Here is a 26,130-nt window from a genome sequence, read left to right as displayed (position 1 = left end):
GACCATTCGACATCAACAACGGTCTACGACAAGGGGATGCGCTATCATGCGTCCTCTTTAACCTGGCCCTCGAGAAAGTGATCCGTGATGCTGAGGTAAATGCAAGAGGCACAATCCTCTTTAAGTCCAGTCAACTACTGACCTATGCTCACGATATCGAAACGTCTCACCATAAGGTCAAAGCTCACACCGTACAAGACTATGATCTTGCCAGTCCTCATGTATTCCTCGGAAACTTGGGTTCTTAGCAAGAAAAATTGCGAACTCTTGGCCGCGTTCGAGAGAAGAATCCTCCGAAGAATTTTTGGCCCCCTACATGAGGATGGACGATTCCGTTGCCTACACAATGACGAAATCTATGAGCGATACCATGACCGTCCGGTTGTGGATAAAATCTGGCTCAATAGGTTACGGTGAGCGGGTCACTTAATCCGTATGTATGAGGGTGATCCCACCCGGAAAGTCTATAAGGGCAATATCCATGGTAGAAAAAGAAGACGAGGCAGACCCTGCCTAAGATGGAGCGATGGCGTAGATCAGGACGCCAGACAGCTTTTAGGGATATCGAATTGGTGGACCTCGGCGCAAAACCGGGATGTCTGGAATTCCTTATTAAGGAAGGCTTAGACCGGATATCGGTTGCTGCGCCGTTGGTGATGATGATTTTACAGATGCCTGGATGGTTGTTTTTCTATGGACTGTCTTTGATTTTGGCGGTCAAAATGGATTCTACAACGACGAACCCGGCGAAAAAACGGAACAATGATTCGCGCATTTCGTTATGGAACGTGCGCTCCTTCCACAATCACTTGAAAAGCATTATCGTTGGTACAACATACTTGGCCCCAGCCGAAAAAAACTTCGGAACGGCTGGATTGACGATGAATGTAAACTAGCAATGGAAAGGAAAAATTCTACATGTCGGGCAATGCTGCACTTTCAAAGAACGCGGACATGCGGAGAGATCTGTTATAAGCCCTGCCACACAGAAAAAGGAAAGCTTGGGACAGCCAACAAGCCTGTGGACTCCAAAAGTACAAGGAGCAACTGGATCAGGCGGGTAAATTTGACCAACAAGTTAGCAGGATGATGGCTTATACACCTCCATGCCCATCCAGGCGAGACATAAAGGGAAATCTGATTTTTGACAGAATGGGCATATCGGAGCGATGTGTTGAGTATTTTGATGAACTGCTCAACATCCAAAATATCGGCGAGTTGAATGCCCCGCCAACTAAAGACAACGGACAAATACTGGCACCATCAAGCATACAAGAAACAGTCCGTGCAATTCATCGGCTTTAAAACCATAAGTCGCCAGGTGCCGAATTGGTTAAATACAGAGGCGACCAATCACACCGAATCCAATCCACCCAATTACAGCGAATCAATGCCTGACGACTGGCAACGGAGCATTATCTGTCCCATACATACAAAAGGGACCATCACACAGTGCAGCAATTATATAGGTGTCACGTTGCTGAGTACCATCTATAAGATATTCTCCGCTATCTTGTTAGGTCGGATAGCCCCAAACGACCAGAACATCATTGGTCCACACCAAAGAGGCTTCACTCCAGGGAAATCAGCAACAGATCAGGATTTCTCTCTAAGGCAAGCGACACAAAAACCGAATATGGCTGAGCTGGCCAGTTGCACCATTTTTCCATCGATTCCAAGGCAGCCAAGTTAAAACTGTACACGGCCATGAGAGAATTCGGTATCCCGACGAAATTGATATGACTCACTAGGTTGACCATGACCAATGTACGAGGCCAAATAAAAGCACTTTCAAGATCATTCAACATCCACAACGGTCTAAGATAATGGGATGTTCTATCATGCGCCCGCTTTAACCTGGCCCTGGAAAGCTGATCCGTGATGCTGAGGTGAATGCGAGAGGCACGGTTCTCTTTAAGTCCACCCAATTACCGGCCTATGATGACGATATGGGAAGAACGACCCAAGACATACCAACTGCCTTCATCCAGACCAAGCAGGTGACGCAGTCAACAGAGCCTATTTCAGCTTACAAAAACTGTTCCGCTCGAAACGTCTCACCACGGGGTCAAAGCTCTTACTGTACAGGACAATGATCTTGCCTTTATTAGGAAAAATTACGAACGCTTGGCTACGTTCGTGAGAAGAATCCTCCAAGACATTGTTGACCTCCTACATGAGGATGGGTGATTCCGTAGCCTACATAACGACGAAATCTATGAGCGTTGTGAATAAACTCCGGCTCAATAGGTTGCGGATTATCCAGCCCGGAAAGTTAATAAGGGCAATATCTATGGTAGAAAAAGAGACGAGGCAGACCTCGCTTGAGAGGAACGATGGCCTACGCTAGGACGCCTGGCAGCTTTCAAGGACATCGAATTGATGGACCTCGGTACCAAATCGGGATGTCATGAATTCCTTATTAAGACAGACCTACCCCCAATATCGGTTGTTGCGCTGTTGCTGCTGATGACAATTCTAGACCTAAACGAAGTAAAAGGGTAAGGTTTCGGAAAATTCTACTCATTCGCTTCTCATACACTGTGCGTTTGTGCCCTGAAACTCGAGTGGTAGCAGATTTGAATCCGGCATCGGTTTGCTTGTGACTTCTCTACCCTAAGGTGAACTCTCTTTACCTGGCAACCGATTATTGGCAGGATTCCAACTGCAAGATTCCTGTCCAGGTTAAGGAGCATCAAAATTGTACAGTGCTTTGCACAAACGAAGACTTCCGATATAGTGGAGACCGATGCTTTATATGAGCAATTACTTGAAGGTCAGGATTAATTATAGGAAATATGAATCTTTTCGGTGAGTCTACTGATTTCAACTCATTCAGACTCACGCACTTAGCAGAGTCGACTCAAAAATGTACGTTAAAAGAGTCAGCATTATTTTCACTTCGCCTATAGTACTATGGGGAAAATTGTGTATCGAAAACTTAAAAGTCAGCTTTAAGCAATAAAATACAAAAAAATTGACTGCAAGTTTCTTCTAGGGCAAAGGCAACTCATCAGACATCGCCTTACCTCTGGGAGTAGCGAGACCGAAGGTAGCGACAGGTGGTAATTGCTCCATTTATATATAATCGCAAACACGGCATGAGTGTGAATTATATTGAAGTGAAATCCGCCATAAGCTCAAACCTAAACCATGCCGAAGCTGATTTTTTTGTTGAGGATGCATGGAGTTCAGATGAAACTCTGATGCTGGTAGCTTTTCAAATACTTTTGATAATGTAGGAAGCAGAATTATCGGGCGGTATGATGCTCCTTACGTCGTCTTTTCCTGGCTTTACGTAGCCATTATGACAGAAGTGCTCCACATGTTCCGGAAATGCACAATACCTGTGATCGCGTTTAAAATTTTAGTCAGACTCTTGATAGCATGGGGAGGGAGTTCGTTGACTATGTTGCCTGTAGTTTTGTCATGGTCACATGCTAATTTAACATCGAATTCCCTCCAGTACAATTTAGCAGATAAGGATATGCATCCTGGAAATTGAACTTTATTTCTCACTGTATTAGATTGGAGATGGACTTCACTTCGGAACTGGTCACCATTTCCAAAGCGAAGGGGTGGTGAGTCTTACGTCGATCTTTTCAGATTCCTACAAGGTTGTCAAAGAGAATAGTCGGTGTCCGCTATCGAGGTTAAACCTCTGAGGTAATTTTAGTCCTTCTGACAGCACGAATCCTAATTTTGGACAATGTTTCGTTTTTTGTGGATCACCTCTAGGATACGCGTTAAGAGCCTGTGTCGGTAGGCTATACTTTGGTTTGGTTTCGTGAGAAGTCGTGCCGTCAGGTATAGAATGTTTTTGAAAGGTGACATTGTTATCGTGATCGGTAATCTGAACGCCAAGGTGGTCTTTGACAACAACTGGCTCGCACATGTGTTAGGAAGGTACGGTATTGGCGGCCGTAATGATAATTGTGGGAGGTTCCTGGATTTCTTCCACCCCCTTGTCATTGGAAGCATATTATTCGAGTCATAAGGTTAGTCGGGTTTCAACTGACCAAGACCGCACGAGCAGTTAGATCAACCACTTTGCAATCAGTAGTAGATTTAGGTGTTGTCTTCTGTATATACCAAGAGATTGACGCCACTGACACCGGTCTTGAAACGCTTGCGTGCTGTGTCTGCCACTTCTCGTAGGTCTGAACAGCTGCGATCCCCCAAGTTCAACATCAATCCCTTGAATGATCCAGCTGTCGCTCGACAATGGGAAAGTTATCTTGCTTATCGGACGGCAGATATACTGAGCAACCCTCGTGAGCATAACCATGCACATTGGACGACCATCAGAAATTCTCTTTTCTCGAGTACTTCACAGGACGTCGGCCAGGTCTCGAAGATGCATCATAAGATCTGGCTGGGTGCGGAATCATGGAAGCGAATCGACGACTGAGGGCGCGTGTGAAGACAGGCGGGATGCTCATGAACTCCGATACCGAGCAAAATCCCGTTAGGTAGAGCGTATTGTGCGCGGTGTCAAAAGGGAATTTGCTATTGTGCTGGTCGAGAATCCAAGACCTTCCGCAGAGAGTGGAAGAACGGAAGGATCGTCAAGATCTCAAATTCTCTCAGTGCTGCCATTCTGATTGTGGTAGTTGGAGGGGTATCTGCGTAATCTTTGTCGTCCTAGAGAAAACAGCTAAAATAATCCTGGAATGTATCAAAGAACATATCAAAAGCTTAATCGACAGTGAGCAGACTGGCTTCTGGTCGAGATCCTATTGCATTGACCACATCAACATCTTCCGGATCACTTTAGAACAGTGCGCAAACTTTAGATCTTCGCTTCACTTGCTCTTCATCGACATAAAACGTTACGTGCTGCACCGAGGCAAAATTTCAGAGGATTTGATGTCCGAAACGAAATCCGCCAGGGTTGTATCTTATCACCGATATTATTTCTTCTTGTTATTGGTGACGTTTTTCATGCTGCCTTGCCTTCTCTCATCGGGTCATGGACCTTAAGTAAATGGCTATGGATTTGGAAAGAAATTCAAGTAGACAGAAGATAAACCCCAAACAAACGAAGGTTTTCAGTATGACATGTCATCGCACTCTCCCTATCTGCATTAATGGGCAGCGCATCGAATTCATCAATAAATTTATATAGCTAGGAAGCTTTATATATCTAGGTGCCTGCCGAAAGTGGCATCAAACTGAATATTATCCGACGCATTAGCGGTGCTAGAACCGCTTTCGATGCCTCGTCTAGAATCTGGAAATGCAGTTTCAATCTCAAGTTAGGACTGTTCTATGCTAATGTTCTCTCTGTGTCACTATATGGAAGTAGCGCATAGAAAAGAAACTCCATTATTACTAAAAGCACTCGGAGTACGATGTCTCGGCACCATCTCAAGCGAAGAACTTGATCGGTGCACAGGCGAAAGTGGCAGTGGATAGGTCCTACATTAAAGAGGGTGGCAATTGCATTGCAGTTTCCCAAGATGGCCGAGGAGTAGGTCACCCCAAGGGATAACGAAAAACAGTAGTTGTGGGGAACGGTTGTCTTAGAAAGCCGGAGGCGGGAGGGGCTCACGGGCGTTTAAGATAATCGTGAACGAAGGCATGACTCGCTGTACCCCATCAACGGGTGAATAGCAACAATACATATATAAAATCTGACCTACCTGTAATACTACTTCAGTTTTCTCCTAGTTCATTTCGATGTTAATTTGAATACTGAATATTCGTTAAAACTGCTCACTAGAAGTTTAAACCACATTTTACCTGATATTATTCATAACCTCTAATGAGGAATTCCATTTCGCCAGCCCTTAATTAAAATCCGCATTGATCATGACAGGAAAAATTCAGGCTTTCAATTGTCTGCTGCTAGCCAGTCATGATGAAAATCTAAATATTTCAAGCATTTTCTGCATCGAAATAGCCCATATGCTCTCAATAATGCCCAATTTACAAATAGCAAGTAATAGTTGATTAGTCAATTGTTTATTGCTGGGTGGTGGCGGTTATTGAATACTTTTCGATTCACTTTGCTGCTAACATCATTTGCGTGAAAATCCAAATTATTTATCAACTTAGGTCGGCAAAAGTGGTTAACTCCAAAAACGATTGGCTCGTGGTGCATTTGAGCTGAAATGTTGAAGTATGTGGGCTCGTTCTCCCTCAATTACCCTCAAACAATATACAAGTGTAATCCGGAGTCAGAGAGACTGAGGCTTTTCAGGGAGGTTCGGAAATTATTTCATAACTGGAAATAAAACCTCCTCCATTTGTGTTTTATGTTTTTATGGTTTCATTTCATTTTCAGCGGAACTCTTTGTATCCTTAAATTTTAGATGTGTTGCATCAGATACTACAGAAACCAAACTATGTATATTATACCACAGCATCAATGCCGCATGTGTGCCGTATGTTATTTGGTCCTGCAATATTGTTCAGTTCTTATTTCAAGTATGTTCGGTGTTATTGACGTGATTGGATCAAAATTCGTTTTTTTGTGGCACCCCAGAATCGTAGTGTGTTTACTTAGAATTGATTTCATACTAATGCGTTCTTTTGCAAATATTTCTTTTTCGAAAACAAATGAAATTTCGAAAACAGTATGTCTATGTTCTTCTTCCGACTGCATAATCTCCAGCGCGCTGAGGAAACGAAACGGAGAAAGCGTGCAGAGCGCCAGCGTCAGCGACGTGGCGCCAAAGTATTCAGATGTGTCAGCGACTCCACTGGCCATCTGACCTTAGCACCATCGCGGCTCTTCGAAAAGACACCTATGAGCCCTTCGGATAGTTTGGACGAAATCGCGCTGCAGATACCAAGGTAATTAATTAGCTTGTAAAATGTGTTCTCTCAAAGTAAGTTAACGTGTTAACTCCGTGAAAGATGCTTCCAAAATGCTTATTCTATTTGGACAATTAGAAGACAATGTAGTTATGCCATTCGCAAATTGGAGTTATTCTAGAAAATGCCTCAGGTACGTTTGCTTGATAATATGTATATCAGATTAGTACCACGAATATTGCAAAGTGGATGACTGACTGTTCATCTATTTTGTAACTAAGAAATTATTCAGTTAAGTACGGGGTCGTTGGAAATCAAGATATGTATATGTTATAGAAAATACAACCTTTATTTAATAACTGTCAGATTCGGGATTATTATAATTCGATTACCTGCCTACAAACACACATTTGTTAAATTAGTACCTAACGCGTAATGTATATGCCTATATTACGTCAGAATATTTGTTTCCACGTGCTACTGGCATTCAAAGTCTTAGAATTTGCAATGAGGCGACAACTTTGACATATTATAAATTTGTTAGTAATAGTGCGATTTCCATAAAACTTGCTATGATTATACTTTATATGATTCTAGGAGAAGAAGAACTAAGTGGCACATTCAATTTAGTTAACTAACTAAATAAAAACTACAAAATTCTGGTTAATTTAATATAAAAATAACTCAATTATAACTCACGGCTAGAGAGGGGAAAAGTCAGGAATAACCCCACTATACTTAAAGAAAGATGTAGGATTAGATAAGGGCCGTAGGTAGATGTGAAGAGGATGCTTGTATGGAAATTCAAGGCTTCATTCGCCATGATGATCAACAGTTTATGGAAGGGTTACAAATACCCTGTTTCATAAGATCATCGATATCATCCCTGCAACAGCGAGCTTCGGTGAAAATGAACGCACCTTTGAGAAGATGGGGGAGTCGGCAGTATTAATGTGGTGCTGCACATCCTGCTAACTAGTGAGGTTGTGATATTTTTCGAGGAGTGCCCGTAAGTGATGGCCGGCAATGTCCTCGAAAAGAATGAAAAAAGTGTCGTTTGCGCAGGTGTAAATTCCTGGCGACTTTAGAAAGGCTGTGGGCTCTATTAAGGCTTTATTCTACAAGTCCATCAATAGCCCATAGTGACCTAAAATTTGGGTGCTAATATCACTCAAAACGGATTACCACAAAAATGTGCAGCCGTAAGTGCAAATGGGAGAGGAGTTCGCGGTAGTCAGACACCAGTTTCGCAGTATTAAGGAGTTTGGACAGGGTATGGGGAGAACCGGCATTTTTGGTTACGTGCCGAGGTACCATAACATCTGCTCAGAGGGTCGAACATTGTAAAGCGACGTTGGACTGCGCTTCGGGTAGCCGCCAACGAGGCAGCCGGCGATCCCAGTTTTTTGTGGTATTGAAGTTGTATCTGGTGGTATATTTAGTACCTTGAGTTCCGAATTTACGGTGTGTGGCGGCCGATGAGGGACCGGTGGAGCAACTTCCAAAACGCCCTTTTTGCGAAGAAGACTCCGACTGGGATTGAGATCTACCTCACGAACGCAGTACAATAATTTCAAATTATAAATTTCGAGTGTTACGCGCTCTGTGATAAATAAATGTAATTGCAAGACCCGCAGAACAGTTTGGAGTGTTATTCATAAGGCTGCTGACCGGTGCAAAACACAACGCCAAGGCGTTGTCTGCCCTATGAACGGTAGTGAAGAATTAGCCTGTAGTCGTGATATAGTCTACCTTGGTTGCGGAGATTGTGGAGATCTATGGGAGTGGAATTTTGTCTGGAGGAGTGGCCTTGTCGTATGGTCGCGAAGGAACGAATCAGGTCGTTATCGTGGGATTGAGATTTGGTGAGGAATCTAATGAGAGCGTTGACGAGAAACCTATCGATACAGATGGAGTTGACATTGTCGTATAGGAATTGGTTGGAACAGAGATAGGAATCGTGCGGGGCTAGACGGAAATATCTCATTCATATCGCATAAACGTAATTATTCGGCGTATGTGATTAGAGGTATTATCAGCTGTGTCAGTCAAGGTAATTGAACCGGTAGGGGTGTTGGCGATGATGGAGTTGGCGTGGAGAATTGATGGCAAACGGGAATTCAGGTGTATTCCCAGCTATTCGATGGAACGAATGGAGAGGATGGAAGTCGCCCCAATATTAATATTTAGGTTTCGTGAGTTACCCGAAAGATGACACCATTATCTTTCGGGTATAGTTGGTGCCACCACGGAAAACGATAGCTTCGCGCTTACTTGGGTTAAGAAGGAGTTTCTAGGAGTAAAAGAATTTATTGACGGATGGGATAGTAAAGTCAAGTGTGATTTGAATAGCTGGAATGTTATGGGATGCGGTGTACAGGATCAGGTCGTCAGCATATTAAACGGCTTTAACGGCGTAAGGAATTTTGGTAGGATATTCAAGAGGGATGTCAGCAGTATAGAAGGAGAGAAGAATAGATGACAACACTGAGATTGGTTGTTGGAGACGTAACTCAGGATTTATCTGCCAATATGGAGGTTGGAACTTGCATAATTTAAAGGTCAGACAGAGTCAAAGATGTTCTGTATGAGCAGGCAGTGGAGGATGCTGGATCTCTTATGAGCACGCCTGTTAGCAAACTGGAAAGGTAGATGAGTGAATGGAGACGGCAGCAGCAGTTTGCTCAAGGGAAGGGGCGATTGTGCCGGGAATGAAAATCTGTTGGGCGTGAATTGCAGTTGCAACCAAGATGGTAGTTCTTCTATTAGCCAGCAGTCCAGTCGGAGCGGTATTTGCTGTAACTTATGTCAGGGATTAAGTTTGACTTCAGTTAGGAGAAGAAAGTCAGATTTATATGTGAATAGGAAGCTGGAGAGCAGATATTGATAGAGGAAGAAGAGTAACGTTAAGTATTTCTCCATTAGATAGGAAAGAGAGTTGAAGGGTGGAAAGATAAAGCTGAGTTGGGTGGCTAGTTTGGAGGTGGACGTGTTGAACAGAGCCGACTTCTCTCTTTAGAATAAAAGATGTTATAGGATGAATGTCAGAACATATAGGGGGGCCAATGGAGACTGGGACCATTATCTCGTCGGCATGGTGCTCCGAGCTCGAATAACAATGCCACCCAGATTCCCCTCTGACAATCAGGTTGGAGTTAACACTGAAGCCATCCACAACACAACCCTCCGCGACACCTATAAGAGGGAAATGGATGCCGCAATAACCGCAGTCAACAGAGGACCTGGAGATGAAGCATCAACAAATGATCTTCACAATCACCTGAAGAACGTTATCACGGATGCGGCAACAAGCATACCTCGCCCCATCCGCAAAAGGAGTCGGAACGGCTGGTTTGACGATGAATGTAAGCTAGCAACGGAACGGAAGAATGCCGCATACCGAGTAATGTTGCATTCTCAAAGAACGGAGGCACGCGCAGAGACTTACCACGAACTTCGTCGAGCGGAGAAGCAACTTCACAGACGGAAAAAGGAAGCCTGGGAGAACCAATAAGTTTGTGAACTAGAAAAGTACATGGAGCAACCGCACCAGGCGCGGAAGTTTTACCAACAAGTCAGCAGGATGAAGTCTTATACACCTCGATGCTCATCCTGCCGAGACAAAGAGGGAAATCTGATTTCCGACAGAATGGGCATATTAGAGCAACGGGTTGAGTACTTTGATGAGCTACTGAACAACCAGAACATCGGCGAGTTGGAGGTCCCGCCAACTGAAGACGACGGACAAATACTGCCACCACCAAGTTTAGGAGAAACAGTCCGTGCAATTCATCGGCTAAAAAACCATAAGTCGCCAGGAGCCGATGGAATTACAGCCGAATTGGTTAAATATGGAGGCGACCAGTTACACCAAGTGGTTCATCAACTTGTGCTCAAGGTATGGGACAGCGAATCAATGCCTGACGATTGGCAACGAGGCATTATCTGTCTCATACATAAAAAGGGAGGTATCACACAGTGCAGCAATTATAGAGGTATCATGTTGCTGAGTACCATCTATAAGATATTCTCATCTATCTTGCTAGGCCGGATAGCCCCATACGCCCAGAACATCATTGGCCCATACCAAAGAGGCTTCACTCCAGGCAAATCAGCAACAGATCAGATTTTCTCTCTGCGGCAAGCGATGGAAAAACTGTTGGAATACGGACAACAGTTGCACCATCTGTTCATCGACTTTAAAGCCGCCTATGATAGCATAGCCAGGGTAAAACTGTACACGGCCCTGAGAGAATTCAGTATCCAGACGAAATTAATAAGACTGACTAGGCTGACCCTGACCAATGTGCGAGGCCAGATAAAAGCAGCAGGATCACTTTCAAGACCATTCGACATCAACAACGGTCTACGACAAGGGGATGCCCAATCATGCGTCCTCTTTAACCTGGCCCTCGAGAAAGTGATCCGTGATGCTGAGGTGAAATCAAGAGGTACGATCCTCTTCAAGTCCACCCAACTACTGGCCTATGCTGACGATATCCACATCATGGGAAGAACCACCCGAGACGTCCAAACTGCCTTCATCCAGATCGAGCAGGCGGCGCGAGATCTTGGGCTGCACATCAATGAAGGCAAGACAAAATATATGGTGGCAGCGTCAGCACCGAAGACAATCAACCAACAACACAAACCGCACAATTTTGAGACCGTTGACAATTTCTCCTATCTAGGGTCGAAAATCACAACCGATAACAACTACGATGATGAAATCCGCGCACGGTTGTTGTCAGCCAGCAGAGCCTATTTCAGCTTACAAAGACTGTTCCGCTCGAAACGTCTCACCATAGGGTCAAAGCTCTTACTGTACAAGACTATGATCTTGCCAGTCCTCATATATTCCTCGGAAACTTGGGTTCTTAACAAGAAAAATTGCGAACTCTTGGCCGCGTTCGAGAGAAGAATCCTCCGAAGAATTTTTGGCCCCCTACATGAGGATGGACGATTCCGTAGCCTACACAATGACGAAATCTATGAGCGATACCGTGACCGTCCGGTTGTGGATAAAATCCGGCTCAATAGGTTACGGTGGGCGGGTCACTTAATCCGTATGGATGAGGATGATCCCGCCCGGAAAGTCTATAAGGGCAATATCCATGGTAGAAAAAGAAGACGAGGCAGACCCTGCCTAAGATGGAGCGATGGCGTAGGCCAGGACGCCAGACAGCTTTTAGGGATATCGAATTGGTGTACCTCGGGGCAAAACCGGGATGTCTGGAGTTCCTTATTAAGTCAGGCCTAGACCGGATACCGGTTGTTGCGCCGTTGATGATGATGATGATGATGATGATAGGATGAATAACATTCCTAGCTATTGATGCATAGGAGAATGGGACTGGCGTTTGGAAGTAGAAAATGTCTAAGAGGACTTGGGTTGGAAGGTTGGCTTGGTCAGAGGGACGGGTCTAGATTTGGTAAGAAGAACATATTGTTACTGGTGGTCGCGAGTCTCAACAAATATCGAACAGGTACGATAACTGACTGGATGTGTGATTATCATCCTGATTTTTGGTTCATTGGCGCGGACCATTTGGCGAGCTATACTTCACACAACGGCATGTCCGATTCTTTGTCAGTTGCGGCTTAGAATTTCATCATACACTCAAACATCATTGGGAGAGGAGGTGACAAGGAAGAGATGTAACGTTTTATCGTTTCGACGATTGAGTTTGTCGAGGATCTCCTGAGAAAAGTGTGTAAAATCTAATCCACGGAAGACTAGATTCATTGGCTTAAGATAAGTCGGTTGATACGCAAAGAAGGGATAGTTTCCTTCTTTAAATGGCGATTTTGCCGATTTGTATTCAGCCTGGCGCGAGCGAACACATGCGTCGAGTGGATGGAGGATAATGTTGCTTGGAATAGTGGAAATCAGACTAACATTGTTTTCATGTTTAGTCCCAAGCCAGGAGAAGCAGGAGGAAAGCTGTGAATTTATTTAATAGAGTGAATAGCACTCAAAATTCACTTTCGTTCACGCCGCTTCTACGGCTGAGGAGAGGGAGTGTGCTCTAAAATAAGCAGCGAGTCATCTGTGTCAAGGGAATCCCGGTCTCAGAAATCATTCAAACCTAAAACAAAGAAAAACTATTTTGGGTATTTACGAGTCGTCCACTTGTTGAATATAGGTGCTTTCTCAGCTTTGGCTGCTTGGAAACTTTTTTTCTGTTGTTCTGTTATTCACACTTTCCTTTCAAAGCCTTTTACCAATTTTTCAGTGATAGCACTGATAATTTCTTTATAAGAGACTTAACTTCTGCTTCTTCTTCCTATGTATGTATTTCATCTTTATCATAAGGAGGGCCGAACAATAATTTCTTTGTAAGCTGCATTTTCCTTTTCATTAAGTTTTTGTGAAAAACAAAACCACACGCATTTTTCTCCAAAACGGGTGCCCCGATTGAAACGAAATTTGCTGCACATATGGGAACTATGAATTTGCTGCACATATGGGAACTATGAACTATGCCACACGTGCAATGTGGGAGTTTAACGCGGCCCTTCCCATGCTTGCAAAGAGAGGATGTACATTTTGTTTCCCATTGTATCCCTGCAGAGTATCAAATGAATGGTCTCAATTAGTATTAAAGCAAATTTTATATTCCGTGTAAATTGTAAAATAGCGGAGTAGAGAGAAGAAATGTGCAAAGCTCTTGTGAGCTACAAATTTGCGGAAATTACCCAACCTAAAAATCGCAAAAAGTAAAGGTGATGCACATATTTAGAATTTAGGGTTTGAAATGCATCTCATTCCAATGTCTGCCAAAAATAAACCTAATATTAATGTAATAGTAAATTTTTGAAATTACGGCAGTTCCGGACCACCCAATTATAAAAAAACCTATCACGCATAATATTGGAAAGTTTCTTGCAAATCCTGCTATTACTAGTAGAGTTTTAGCGGTTCAAAGTAATCAATTTTGTGCGGGTTCTCTGTATCTCAAGCTACAGAAATCTAATGCTGACATCATAAGCACCGATAAGAAATCTTTCAAGCATTCTCTCTGATAATTAGCTCCATTGAAGATCTTCAAATGCGTTTTAGGTAGAAACAAGGCTTCCTAGATATACAATTTGCTCGATGCCTTCTATGTTTTACACTAACAGTAAGAATTCTATGGCCACTCAGCAAAATGTCATCACCAAAGTTGATTTTTTTGAAAAAAGGTGGCTTCAATCATTGAGCCCTTTCTCCAGGCAAAGTAGTATGAAAAATGTCACCAGCAACGAAGCGTTTAATATTTTATGGTACGTCCCTCTGAGGATTGCTATTGGTTTCTTCAGAGTTCCCCTCCTGCGTAGGAGATTTCAAATGTTCATCCTGTCAACGCTGTCCAAAGCCTTCTTAAAATTAAAAAAAAACCAAATGGAGCGATTTGCAGTTGAAGGAACATCCAAAGTAGAAAGCAGCTTCCTTTTTCTCGATCTCGCTTGTAGATGAATTCACAGCGAATTCATTCTTCCAACAAAGTGCTACTAATATTCTCTCTGACTTGAAAACTTTCCTGACTGGTAGACTTTTCATAAACCCATGTTACTGAATGCAAGTTATTATATGTGAGTAATGCAGCGATTCACTTGATTTTTCGTTCAACAATATTATTGATGTGTGGATATATAAAGTGATAAATGTGCTGTTCCAGGGTTTTTTCGCCATTACCATGGATATGAGGGTTTCTGCGGGTATAACTTTATAATATCATGTAAAAATTCAAATCATATTTCCTGACTCTGGGGGAAACCATAGAACAAGTCAAAGCAAACTAAATGTGAAATGCACATTTTCATTAACTTCATACTTCCGACCAAATGGCCTTCAAATTAGATGCAAGTTTTCCGCCTTTTTGTTCGTGAGTTTTTCAATTAGACTTTTCCCCAAATTATATTCAGCCGACTTAATTAAAACTTGGTGTTTGCAAACATCCACTTCGCCTCTCTTGGAAGGCAAATACACTTGCCACATTTTACTATTGCTCGCTGCGAGACCAAAAAGTATTATTGTCGGAAAGGGTTTGCATACCTTGTTTTATATTCACATAGCTCCCAGGTGATTCCATTGAAACCGGCAAAGTAAACTTTTCGCCTACGTTGCGTTTTTTTTCTCCTTTTGCAATTCGACCAGCAGCTATTCGTCTGACATTCTTTGTATATATGTTAAAGTGTTAGCTCAAACTTACTGTAAACTCCTCCAATTCCGTCCAATACAAATCGTTTTCCCGGCAAGGATGGAAGTGGAAAACTCAATTTCGAATTGAAACTTCACATGAAAACCGGTATCGTGACGAAAAATCAGCTGAAACAATTTTTCAGGACGAAATTTCATTACAGGACTAACGTTTATTTCGTTTATTTACGACACGGAACTTTTCCTCTGTTCGATTTGCTTTATGCTTGCTCGTTCTGTGCAATTCCTTTATTCAGTTTACTTCCGTTTCTCTAAAAATTCAATTCTGAGCATTTCATTGAAGTTTGTGCAATTTTTTTTTTTTCGCGGTCGTTCTGAGTACGAGTTTACTTTACCTTCTAGAAATCCTTTGTTCTTGAGCAGAACTCCATTACAAATAACAAAACCAACTCGGCTCGTTAACAAGCTTTCGCATACTCGCATCTTTCATATTGAAGCCCAAAGTAGAAGTCCTGGTACCTAAAAGCAAATGAGCAGCGTTTCAAATTGGGTACCTTTCATTCCCTAAAAAAGTAGAGCGCGCATAGGCGCAGTTCTAGGGATTCCTTCTATGCCTACATCGTGACCATCCGATAAATGTGTTAAAATGACAAATCAAGAATTGCCGGAAGAGCCTGCGGATGTGGAATGAAATCAGTGAAAGCAACGGCAAACCAAAGAAGGGGATACAATATGGACACGCCAGGATTGCTGAAAAAGGAATCGTAAAATCTCAAATTGCTTTCGGATATTTTTTTATTACAGAAAACAAAAAGTTTACGTGTTCCATAACGATCCAAGTGGAATGAGGATTTATGGTTGGTTGAAATAAAATTTAGTAGACAAAAGGGAGTTTAATTGAGTTATTATCTTTTTCTTTGGGATAGCATTCAATTTGATTTATTTTTTAGGAACAATGAATGGGAAGCTAAACTCAATTTACGGTGATCCCACAAGAAGATAGTACACCATATCAATGGTCGCCCTATCGCAATGTGCCTTTAAAAATAACGTTGGCATCACATTGAAATTTGATTGAGTTTCATTTCTAAATTCATTCGTAATCATAAATTTAGAAGTAAGGAACAATTAAGAAAAGATTGACATTTCACTCCTCTAGGAGCTAAAATTGTTGAAAGGCAAGTATAACATGCAACAAGTACAAGTATTTGCAGATAATGCAAGGAACTAATAATTCAAAAACTGAAAACTCGGCGTTTCAGGTACGAAAGGTTTTGTATATTTCTTATTCGTGTGTGAATATTATTGCCCATAGCTGCTCTTAATCTATACACTTTATGGCAATTAAGTTCAGAGAGTTTAATTGTAACACGGGAGCAGGCAACACTGCGTCGTTCGTGAATACCTAGAAACAGGAGACCATTCATTAGTTCCTTTTGAAAATTGAAGCCGCCTACACGCTTGGCTTGTGCTTTGTGTATGTTCTTCTAAAGTAGCGTTTCGTAAAAAAATTTTTGTGGAATAAGGTGGAAACCTTCGGAAATCCTCTGCAGATGGTGTATGGTGTATATGTCGAGAACTTATTTGTTTGAATTGGCCAAACGGTTCAACGAGAGGCATGGATCTCTCGTCAGTTCTCGTATCGACGAAAATGCCGAATAGTGGGCGGAAACTAATGACATCTGACCGAAAGAAACACATGCCAAAATCAGCCTGTAAGGAGGTAAGGTAAGGTTTCTGTTGTAAACAAAACCTTATTAAAACCGGTTCACTGTCTGTCTGTCCGTCGGTCTTTTTTTTAAGTAGGTGGAACTCTTCTAAAGACTCTGGCCTGGACACGAGAGGTGTACGATTTTCACCCACTAAATACAAAACAGTCCCCTGCATGCAGCAAGATTCACCACCCTAGCTTAAGTAGCCTGTAAGTATGCCACGGACTCCTACATTCGGTGTCATTCTTGGCGGAGCCTTACTAATTGCTTTTTCGCAAATATACTCTACGTGCTGGTTAAAACTGAGCTTTACATCTATCTTCTCTCCCAAATAATTGATTGCAGGCTTGAGAGTGATGATATACCAGTTCTAATGCGAGCCAAATTTCCATTCCGGCGCTCGGTGAGGACCGCTTCCGTACTTTCCTCCCGAGTGCCAGCCCAGAGCCAACCATCCAAGCCTTAATAGACTGCCTTGTATGAGTACAACTCAGCGTCTTCGAGATGCTTTGCAACCACAACAAGTGCAATGTCGTCGGCGTAGCCCCTGCGGAAAAGGAAGATTGGGAACAGCATTGTATATGATACTCCATTGTAACGGGCCCAGTACGGAGCCCTGCCGGATACCCGCGGACACAGCGTACTCCTGAGGTCAATTATCGGTGTTATACCAGATCGTACATTCGCCAGATCCGTCCGATCGCAAGTAGCTGTCCATAATGGTAGCGAGGTATGTGGGAACACTAATCGGCGCCAGGGGTCTCTGTATATGGCCTCAATTGGCCAAATTGAATCCATTTTTCTACATCTTAAATTACCGTTTCCATGAATTGAATTTTCGGCCTGGCCAATTTGATGGCATCAATGGTTGATCTGTCTTTACTGCCGGTTTGCGAGACCTCTTTTGCTCTCAATAACCGGGAGCAAAATATTATAAATTACTCGCTCCAGCAATTTCCCATAGTGCCTAGAAGACATGTTGGTTTGCAAGAGGGTGGCTGAGCTGAAGGTTTTCCAGTCGTAGGCAAGAGCACCAATTTCCACCGCTTCCATGCTGTACGGAATATCCCCTCGGATATGCACGCTTCGTACAACTCGACAAACATATCCAACTTAGATTTCACAGCGAGTTATAGGGCCCTATTCGGTATTCCGACCAGGCCTGGAGCCTTGTTGTCACTTACTCTGCTTCGGATTTCCAGCAGCTCGTCTGTGGTTACTGTCAAAACAGCCGTCACCTCCAGAGTTCACTGGAAGATATCAGCGCCCTTCTCTTGCTGGGCGAATAATCCCTGAATGATTTTCAACAACAGAGTAGGATACGTGATCCGTCGAGATGACTTGCCTCTGAATCGTCTCACCACAACTCTATAGACACTCCTCCACTGGTTTACATCCTCCTCACAGCACACACACTGCTTAAAACATTCTCATTTGCGCTGCTGGATTTATTTTTGCGGACTACCTCAGGTCACTATTTCACCAGGAGTTGAGTCTTCTACTGGGGAATCTGCATATTTTAGGTATGAGATACATTGTGTGACACGGAGAACTCTTTTCGTTAGGCTGCTGGCCTTAGTAGCTTAATCTAGCTACAATTCCATGAAGGTCTGCTCATCCAATCCTTTTGCGGACTACCCTGATGTCAGCCTTAGTTTTAGGTATGTTATTTGCCTGCCGTGTGGCGGTCTCCTTAGTGCAAAGGCTATTGCCTGGTGACCGCTCTGGATGTAGCCTTCGCTAATGTACCATTTTCCGAAAGGTACTTATATAACATTCGTTTGCTAGAACAATATTTAACAGGGGAAAAGCCTCTAATAGAATTCATCCCTTTACGTTATTCTCTTTGTTTCCCCGTTCCAGGGCCTACGCATTAAAATTACCAATAATTGCCTTCGGACTTCGTACCCTTGCATCGTAAACAAGGTTGTTCAACGTGTCTTTCAATTCAGACAATGTGGCCAGCTGTACACGTACATGCCACACAAAGCTACCGACCAATTGATGGTGTATTGTATAACTTGCCTACCCTAAGCCCATATTGCCGCTCCAACAGTCGAATCTGTGACCCATACACCTTCGTGAGGGTTTCTATATAGTTCACTTACAATGCCAACTTCTATCTTAGACTCGTGAGTGGCCTGCTGAAGTAAATCCTGAGCAACCCTGCAATCATTGAAGTTTATTCGAAGTTATCACCTTTTTTTATTGTAGTAGCCTTCCTAAATTCCGGGTAATATGCCAGTTACCCCGTCCCTTCTTTTCTTTGCATAAGAGGCATTTCTGGTCTCCATTTCATTCCTTGGCAATATGGCCTATCTCTCCACATTTTGCGGTTCGATCGATGCTGTTGATGCTTGTATTCGCGAAGCGTCCAGACATAAAGCCCTTGGGTTGGATTGGATCGGGTCACCCTTTTTAAACACTCCGTCTCCCTTAGCCTTTAATGCACTTTCCAGATCTTTGTCGTCTCTGGCATTGGTAGAGATCGGAGGATTGAGGAGCTCCTCTTGAATGGGTCAATTTCTTGGTCTCGGAGTATCTCCTGCAGTCAGCTTTCTTGGATAAATGCATCTTCGTTGGCCAGCAAATTTGATTCAGCTCATAATTTTTTGCCTTTGTTAATAGTGTTCTTGGGAACGTCTTGCTTCATTTCAATACTTCTTCCTCCAAATTTGAATAACTTGTAGCATTTAATGCCATGGTGGCTAAGTTATCAACCATTAAGGTTCTGCGGTTGAGGGATACTGATGACCGGGAGCCCACTTGCACACTTCTAAAAGCCTGGTACTGGGGTTAAACCGTAACTTTACTCCTTCTCACTTCCTCCATGGTGGTTTTTTTCTGAGAATCCTTCCCATAACCATTCTAGTCCACACACCAGGGATGAGAAGACTCTAGCTTATGTAGAGCCGGAAAAGAAAAGTACAAGAACATGTATTTATACATCAATAGGCATGATCCAAACCGCCACTTGGGGAGATCTGCCAAATCCTCGCAGGTCCATCTGCCTGTCTGTCTGTTACACGCACTTTTTACTTCTTTCAGAAACGACTATAGTGATTGAAAAGAAATTCGGTCAGAAGGTGGGAAATGTGAACCCAGACACGTGCGGTGAATTACATTGCTGCACATTGAACGTGAGGGGGGCTTTCTATACACCTAAATGAGACGTGCCAAATTTTCTTTTCGCCGAATATAGTCATGTTGGATATCAAATGAAGGGTTGGATTAGTACTTTCCGATGCAATTTTCTCATTAATCTCAAAGGAGAGGAGTGCGGGGACTGAAAGCTGTCAATCGATTAAGGATGCGTTCGCAGAAACCACCCATCCTAAAACTCTGGATAAAAATTGTGGCAGTTCGGCAGCAAAATACTCGCTGTTACGATTCCTGCTCAAATAAAGTTAATAATAAGATAATATTATATCTTGAAAATTTACTTAAGGGAGTTCTTAAGTTCATGCTAGATCCGTAAAATTTCGCAGAAAGGTAGCGCATGTTCCAAGTGACCCAAAACTTCGTGACAACGCTTTTGCCTTCATACACAATAACGCGCCGGCCCAGCTTTCTGCAAAAGTGAGCAATTCAGCTTTGCCGCACGCATCCAGCCCCGGTATCGCTCAGAATAAAGCCGCACCTTAACGGAACTAATCCTGGTCGCATACAGAAGCTGAAAGAAGCTATAACCGCGGTATAGGAAAGATTTACTTCAAAGAGTTTCCAAGGGCGCTTCGATTCGTAAAAGTAACTTTGTAATCGTTGTGTTAAGCAGCAAGCTAAAATCGATTCCAGGATGTTCTTAGATTTCTAGGTTGAATTGCTTCTAAGGATGAATCCCAGATTTATAACAGCCCTTCCTCACCCCCCTCCCCCCATTTTACAACCAAAACCTTTTTCTTGGATCGTAGGGTCCTTGGCTCCCAACTCTCTATTGACCAGTGATTTTTCCGGTGTCGACTGTGCCATGGACATAGAAAGCGGCGAAACTTGATGTAACCAGTTTGTTGCATAAGCAGCGCATACATTATCTTAAAATCATCGCACTCACCATTTATAAACGATGGTCTTCATAATTCTGTTTCTGAAGAATCACTTCCAAGTTCTCGTGGCTCTTTTTCTAGAACACAGAATTTCCAATAAGAACAGAAACCATCCTTATGGAGCAAAACTGCTTTTAAGTTGCACGTTATTAAGTGGATTCATACTGGATATTTTGTTGGATCATCAAACCTTTAACGCCGCTACAATAAACCAAATTTTTTTCTTGGTTGAAGTAAGGCACAAAATTTGTTTCGCCATGTCTGAACCAACAAAAAAACATTCCAGATAATAATAAAGTTATCCAAGTAATTCCAAAGCATTTTTGGAAAAATCCAGATGTCTCACTAACTGGTTTATTCCTTCTTGGGAGAACAATTTTGGTCTAGAGTCGTTTTCAAAGTCAGAGCTTGACCTCTGATCGTCCTGAGGTTGTACGTCACTCTTATCTGAGTCTGGTACCTCTTAAAAAGTAGCGAGGGGCTTTGGCACCGGTGACAATGATGACGCGTAATTGTTGTTGCACACTATACACCACGTAGGAGTTTATCACAAACATATAACAATCACTGTCAAACCACTTAGGATTTTCTCGTGCGGCCCACTTCAAAGCAGAGAAAGGTGCAGGATACATTTTGGAAGGGAGAGTTCATTTGCTGACCTAACTTTTATTGGCTCTTATGGTATGCTTCGGAGTGTCTGCTAGTATTAAGAAATGCCAAACAATTGATTGCTTTCGCTGTCAGAAATAAAAAGGACAAAAACTTGACGCGTCAGGCATGAAAGGTTTTGTTGAATTTTTATGTAAAAATATTTGGCTGTACGGTAGTTGCCCTTGTATACAGCTCGTAGTGGATGCATGTTCAATATACCCGATATTCAGTTCGATGTGGCAGGGATCTTTTTTTCTCGGAATTTGACATAAAAGGGTAATTTCGAACTGCTATTACTTTGTTAACAATAATGGGATTTCCACCAAAGTCTGCGGTGCTGTTAGATTTTGCGTATGAGCTAGAGAGGAGTTCACAGAAAATTTTCAAAATATAGAAATATACTATTCTTAACTTTATTTGAGCAGACATCATACCGAGGAATACTTTGAGACCAAGAAACCATGCGCTCAGATTATCACGACTTGTTCAGATTTTTGGTTTGGGTAGTTTCAGAGAACGTGTCCTTGAAGTGACAGACTTTTTTCGGATCCGCCCACTCCTTGCCTTGACAATCAAAGCTAAAACTAATATCTACTTTGAAAAATACTAATTATTTGATACCCCACATGACCCCCCCCCCTCCCCCCTTAAATTCAACGTAGAAAGATTTCATTCACTGCATGCAAAGGGATTTACAGTTCGCACCTTTCCACAAAATTTCGTGCGGACAATAAACCGATTTTAATAAGGTTTTGCATTCACCGAGACCCTAAAAAGACAAATAGTGGTCTGCCAGAGCAATTAATAAGTAGGGAGTATGAAAATTTTGCACTGCAAAATAGCATATTTGCTTAACCTTCGAAAACCTTGCGAAGGGGCGTAAATCATAAATACTGGATGATACATATATCTAGCCGTTGTAGCTGTGTCAAGTGCCACTTGAACGTCCTAGAAAGTGGTAAATGTCACTGGGCATTAGGGAAAGAAACGAACCGACAACAAAAGTCGAAGAAAGTAAAAGGTAGCTATATAACGAAGCACATTGTGAAGGGGCGGATATCTATTCGCCATGAGGTCGAAACGAAACGCATTCAGAGAACTTGAACACTTGGGTAATTCTCGCAACAAGAATTGGAAAAATGTTCGAAACTCGCAGCAGGTTTGAAGAAAATAAAGCACCCCTATACAGCTTTAATCTGGCTGTTAAATTGAGATTGGCCCATACCAAGGAGGCTTAACTCCAGGCAAATCAGCAACAGATCCGATTTTGTCTCTGCGGCAAGCGATGGAAAAAACTGTGTCTCACCACAGGGTCAACGCTCTTACTGTACAAGACTATGATCTTGCTTGTCCTCATGTATTCCTCGAAGACTAAAGTTCTTAGCAAGAAGAATTGCGAACTCCTGGTCGCGTTCGAGAGAAGAATCCTCCGAAGAATTTTTGGCCCCCTACATGAGGATGGACGCTTCCGTAGTACATAACGACGAAATCTATGAGCGATACAATGACCGTCAGGCTGTGGATAAAATCCGACAATAGGTTACGGTGGTAGGGTCACTTAATCTGTATGGATGAGGATGATCCAGCCCGGAAAGTCTATAAGGGCAATATCGATGGTAGAAAAAGAAGACGAGGCAGACCCTGCCTGAGATGGAGCGATGGCGTAGACCAGGACGCTAGGCAGCTTTTGGGGATATCAAATTGGTGAACCTCAGCGCAAAACCGGGATGTTTGGATTTCCTTATTAAGGCTGACCTAGACCCTATACCGGTTGTTGCGCCGTTGATGATGATGATGATGTTAAATTGAGATGGAATATATTCTGGTATACCTTGTGTGATTTCTAATTAGATTCTTTTGGTATGTCGGTGTTATACTTTAGTTTATCTTACTTTTCTACTATTTTCCCTGATAGGATATCTCGGTTTATGCTGATGTCGCTTTTTGATGGTGATTGTGTTCGAAAATATGCTGACAGATTATTTCTTTCTTCTTTCAAGAGGCTGAGCTTAATGACCAAGGTACTTAAATCTTTTAATTGCCTCAATCACTGTTTTCTGAGCAACATACAACAATTGGAAAATGCGACACTAGCGGTGTCTGGTTTACGCTTCTCTTAATATGTAACTTTGAACATTCCGACGAGGTCCTTCAATTCGATATGCCTAAAAGAGTTCCGGCCTATACTATCGCTCTATCTGAGGCAGAGTCTGCCACCTCTTTGTTTTCTATCAAGGACATTGCCCTTGTTAATTTTCCGTGTTAGATCATCCACACCTATATGAATAAGGGTGATCCACCCACCGCAGCCTAACGAGTCGGGATTAATCCACGTAGGCCTGTAAATTTGATCGTTATGCAGGCTACGGAATGGTTAATTTTATACGATTGTAAGTACCTAGGTCTGTGAGCAATGCATGAGGGCTGACAAGATGACAGTCTTGTACAGTAAGAGGTTTAACCCAATGGTAAGGTGTTTGAGCAGGAGACCTGAAATAGGCTCCGTTTCGCTTCGAACAACCGTGATTATGTTTCTTCGTCATAGCCCTAAAGGGCAGCTCTGTACTTCTTTTCGGAACTAATTGCGTACTTTCGTACAGATCGTTGTAGGAGAAGCGCCGTACATAGTTTGCAATGATGCAGTGCTTAATATAACGAGGAGTTTCCTACACAGGGACTTAGGTATACTTTACCCTGAAGGATTATCGTCGTCGTCAGCTTTGAAGTCTTTGCCGTCGATTGGTTGTAATGATGTCATCAGAATGCGGTTCCATTTGTCTTACTCTTAAATGTCTCAGAGCATCTCTTCATCCTGGTTTTGACCTTTCAATTCTAATTTCCCCGGGAAGCTTCCTTACTGGTCCCCTCCTCCTTAACCTGTAAAGTAGCTGATTGTCGGGGGCACATACAATTTTCAGGATGTTTAAAAAAGAACATTATTAGATAATAAAGATTTTATGAAACAAAGCACGAAAGAATGACTGAAGAAAGTGGTAGCAGATCGCTGTCAAGATTGAAGGCTTTGATAGTAACAGCAGATTTTGAAACTTTGACCTCACCTGATACTAGCAATAAAGCTTGCTTCAATCTTTTTACTGAGAAAGTTAGCCTATATTCTGAGGTGAAATATCATTTTATATCTAGGAATGACACTTTGTATTGGACAGTTGCATTTGGGCATGATTGAGATGAAGTGTATAGATATATGGGCCTCTGGTGCTTAGGATTCAAAACGGAAATCTTGCATATTAGAATACATAAATAAATTATATTTTACTTTCAATAAGCAGAAGAATTTTTGAAGGCATTAGATTAACAACTGCATATTAACTTTTATTTTCTCTTTTCAGGTGAGTTATCAACAGTTGTTCTTGCATTGAGAGTTAAAGGATATATAATGTAGGTATGTAAATCCGAAAGTTGGTTGTGGCTAAAAGCAACTTATTTACTTACAATTTCGATAAATTTTGAAATTAAATAAATAAAATAAATATCCTCCATTTTGTTGGTTTTTTGCTACATACACATGTGAATAAATTTACATACTCCCTCTAGAAAACTGGAAACTTAAGTGAAAAGGGTAGATTTATGGCTTGGACAGATTCCCCCAATCTGACAATTTCCTATTTTGTGAAATTATAACTGCTAACATGGATGGATGTGCCTCGCTTTGCTTCTCTTCACGCTAATCCCTTTCATTCGAATTTCCGCAGTTTTCTGTGTCAACAAAATCCTTCTGTCAATCTTTGAATTCTTGTAATGCTCACACCACAGAGAAAACCCTTGCGTCTCGAAAGTCGCTTTGGAATATGTCACTTTGATGTAGATTTTTTCGATCCTTTAATACCTAAACAAATGGACACTTTACAGAAGAAATTCTGGTTGAGTTCTTCCCCCGTCTAAATGTAAATGAAGGATTAAAAAGCATTGAGGGCTTTATCTATTTAATTTACTTTTGGCGATTGAACCAAAAATTGATCAATTATTACAAAAGTGTATTTTTTAGGATGTCTACACATCTGACTTATTTTGCCAACAAGTTTTTAAATTTTTAATAAAATTAAAGTCATTATATAGAATGCATCCATAGATGTTATAAAGTAAACACTAATGTATTCATTTGAACGCCCTTTCGAAGGTAATACTTTTCAGTTAGCCAGAATATCGACCAAATATAAAAACCCCAATAAAATGAGGTATCATACATATATTATCCTGCGAAGCCTTACGACCCTTTTGTAAGGTTTCACGTCTCACCCCACGTCAGGTCTTAATTTTTTACAGGAACGGAAATGTATTGTGAACACCCATTAATATTTTACGTAATTACAAGGTTTACAACGTTACAATATTTGGCTTTGAGTACCGCGAAGTTCGCCATTGAGCCTGTCGGTAATATATTACTTCGACTTTGTCCTGATTGCACTCCCCTTCAGTGAAACAAAAGCCGGCACTGTTATATGTCCTATAATAAACTTGATCCAATTCGGTTTCATCGTCCTGGTAATGTCTTCACTTCAAATATTTAGTACACGTACAGCAAATTACGCCTCTAATTTCCTTTCATTATGAAACATTTTAGCATTTACCGTTTGCCATTTATTTCACGTGCTCGCTCGCTCAGCCTATATAACCCCCACTCCATTCCTTATTCATCACCTGTAAACATTTGCCGTTTCCCATAAACGTAACTTCGAAAATTTTGAAAAGTGGCTAGCGCTCCCCATTGAAGGGAGACCATGCGAAATCCCATAATATTCATAAGTCCTTCATTAATATCAGGACGTGACTTGGCGCAATGTCATCAATTGAAACAAAA

At 42.1% G+C, this 26,130-nt stretch overlaps 1 protein-coding gene across 9 annotated transcripts in view; it reads left to right on the top strand.

Annotated features, from left to right (window-relative positions):
- LOC119654275 (potassium channel subfamily T member 2) overlaps nt 1-26,130 on the top strand; it is a 766,604-nt gene that overhangs the window by 188,514 nt on the left and 551,960 nt on the right. For all 9 annotated transcript variants that reach the window (XM_038059612.1, XM_038059632.1, XM_038059605.1 and 6 more), the window contains one exon: nt 6,583-6,801. In XM_038059612.1, the coding sequence (XP_037915540.1) occupies nt 6,584-6,801 (218 nt within the window). In that variant the 5' untranslated portion in view covers nt 6,583. The remainder of the gene's footprint in view (nt 1-6,582; nt 6,802-26,130) is intronic.

This window comes from Hermetia illucens, chromosome 1 (assembly GCF_905115235.1).
Source record: "Hermetia illucens chromosome 1, iHerIll2.2.curated.20191125, whole genome shotgun sequence".
NCBI lineage: Eukaryota > Metazoa > Arthropoda > Insecta > Diptera > Stratiomyidae > Hermetia > Hermetia illucens.
The sequence above is the reverse complement of the archived record's forward strand: the minus strand, read 5'-3'. Positions and strand labels throughout refer to the sequence as shown.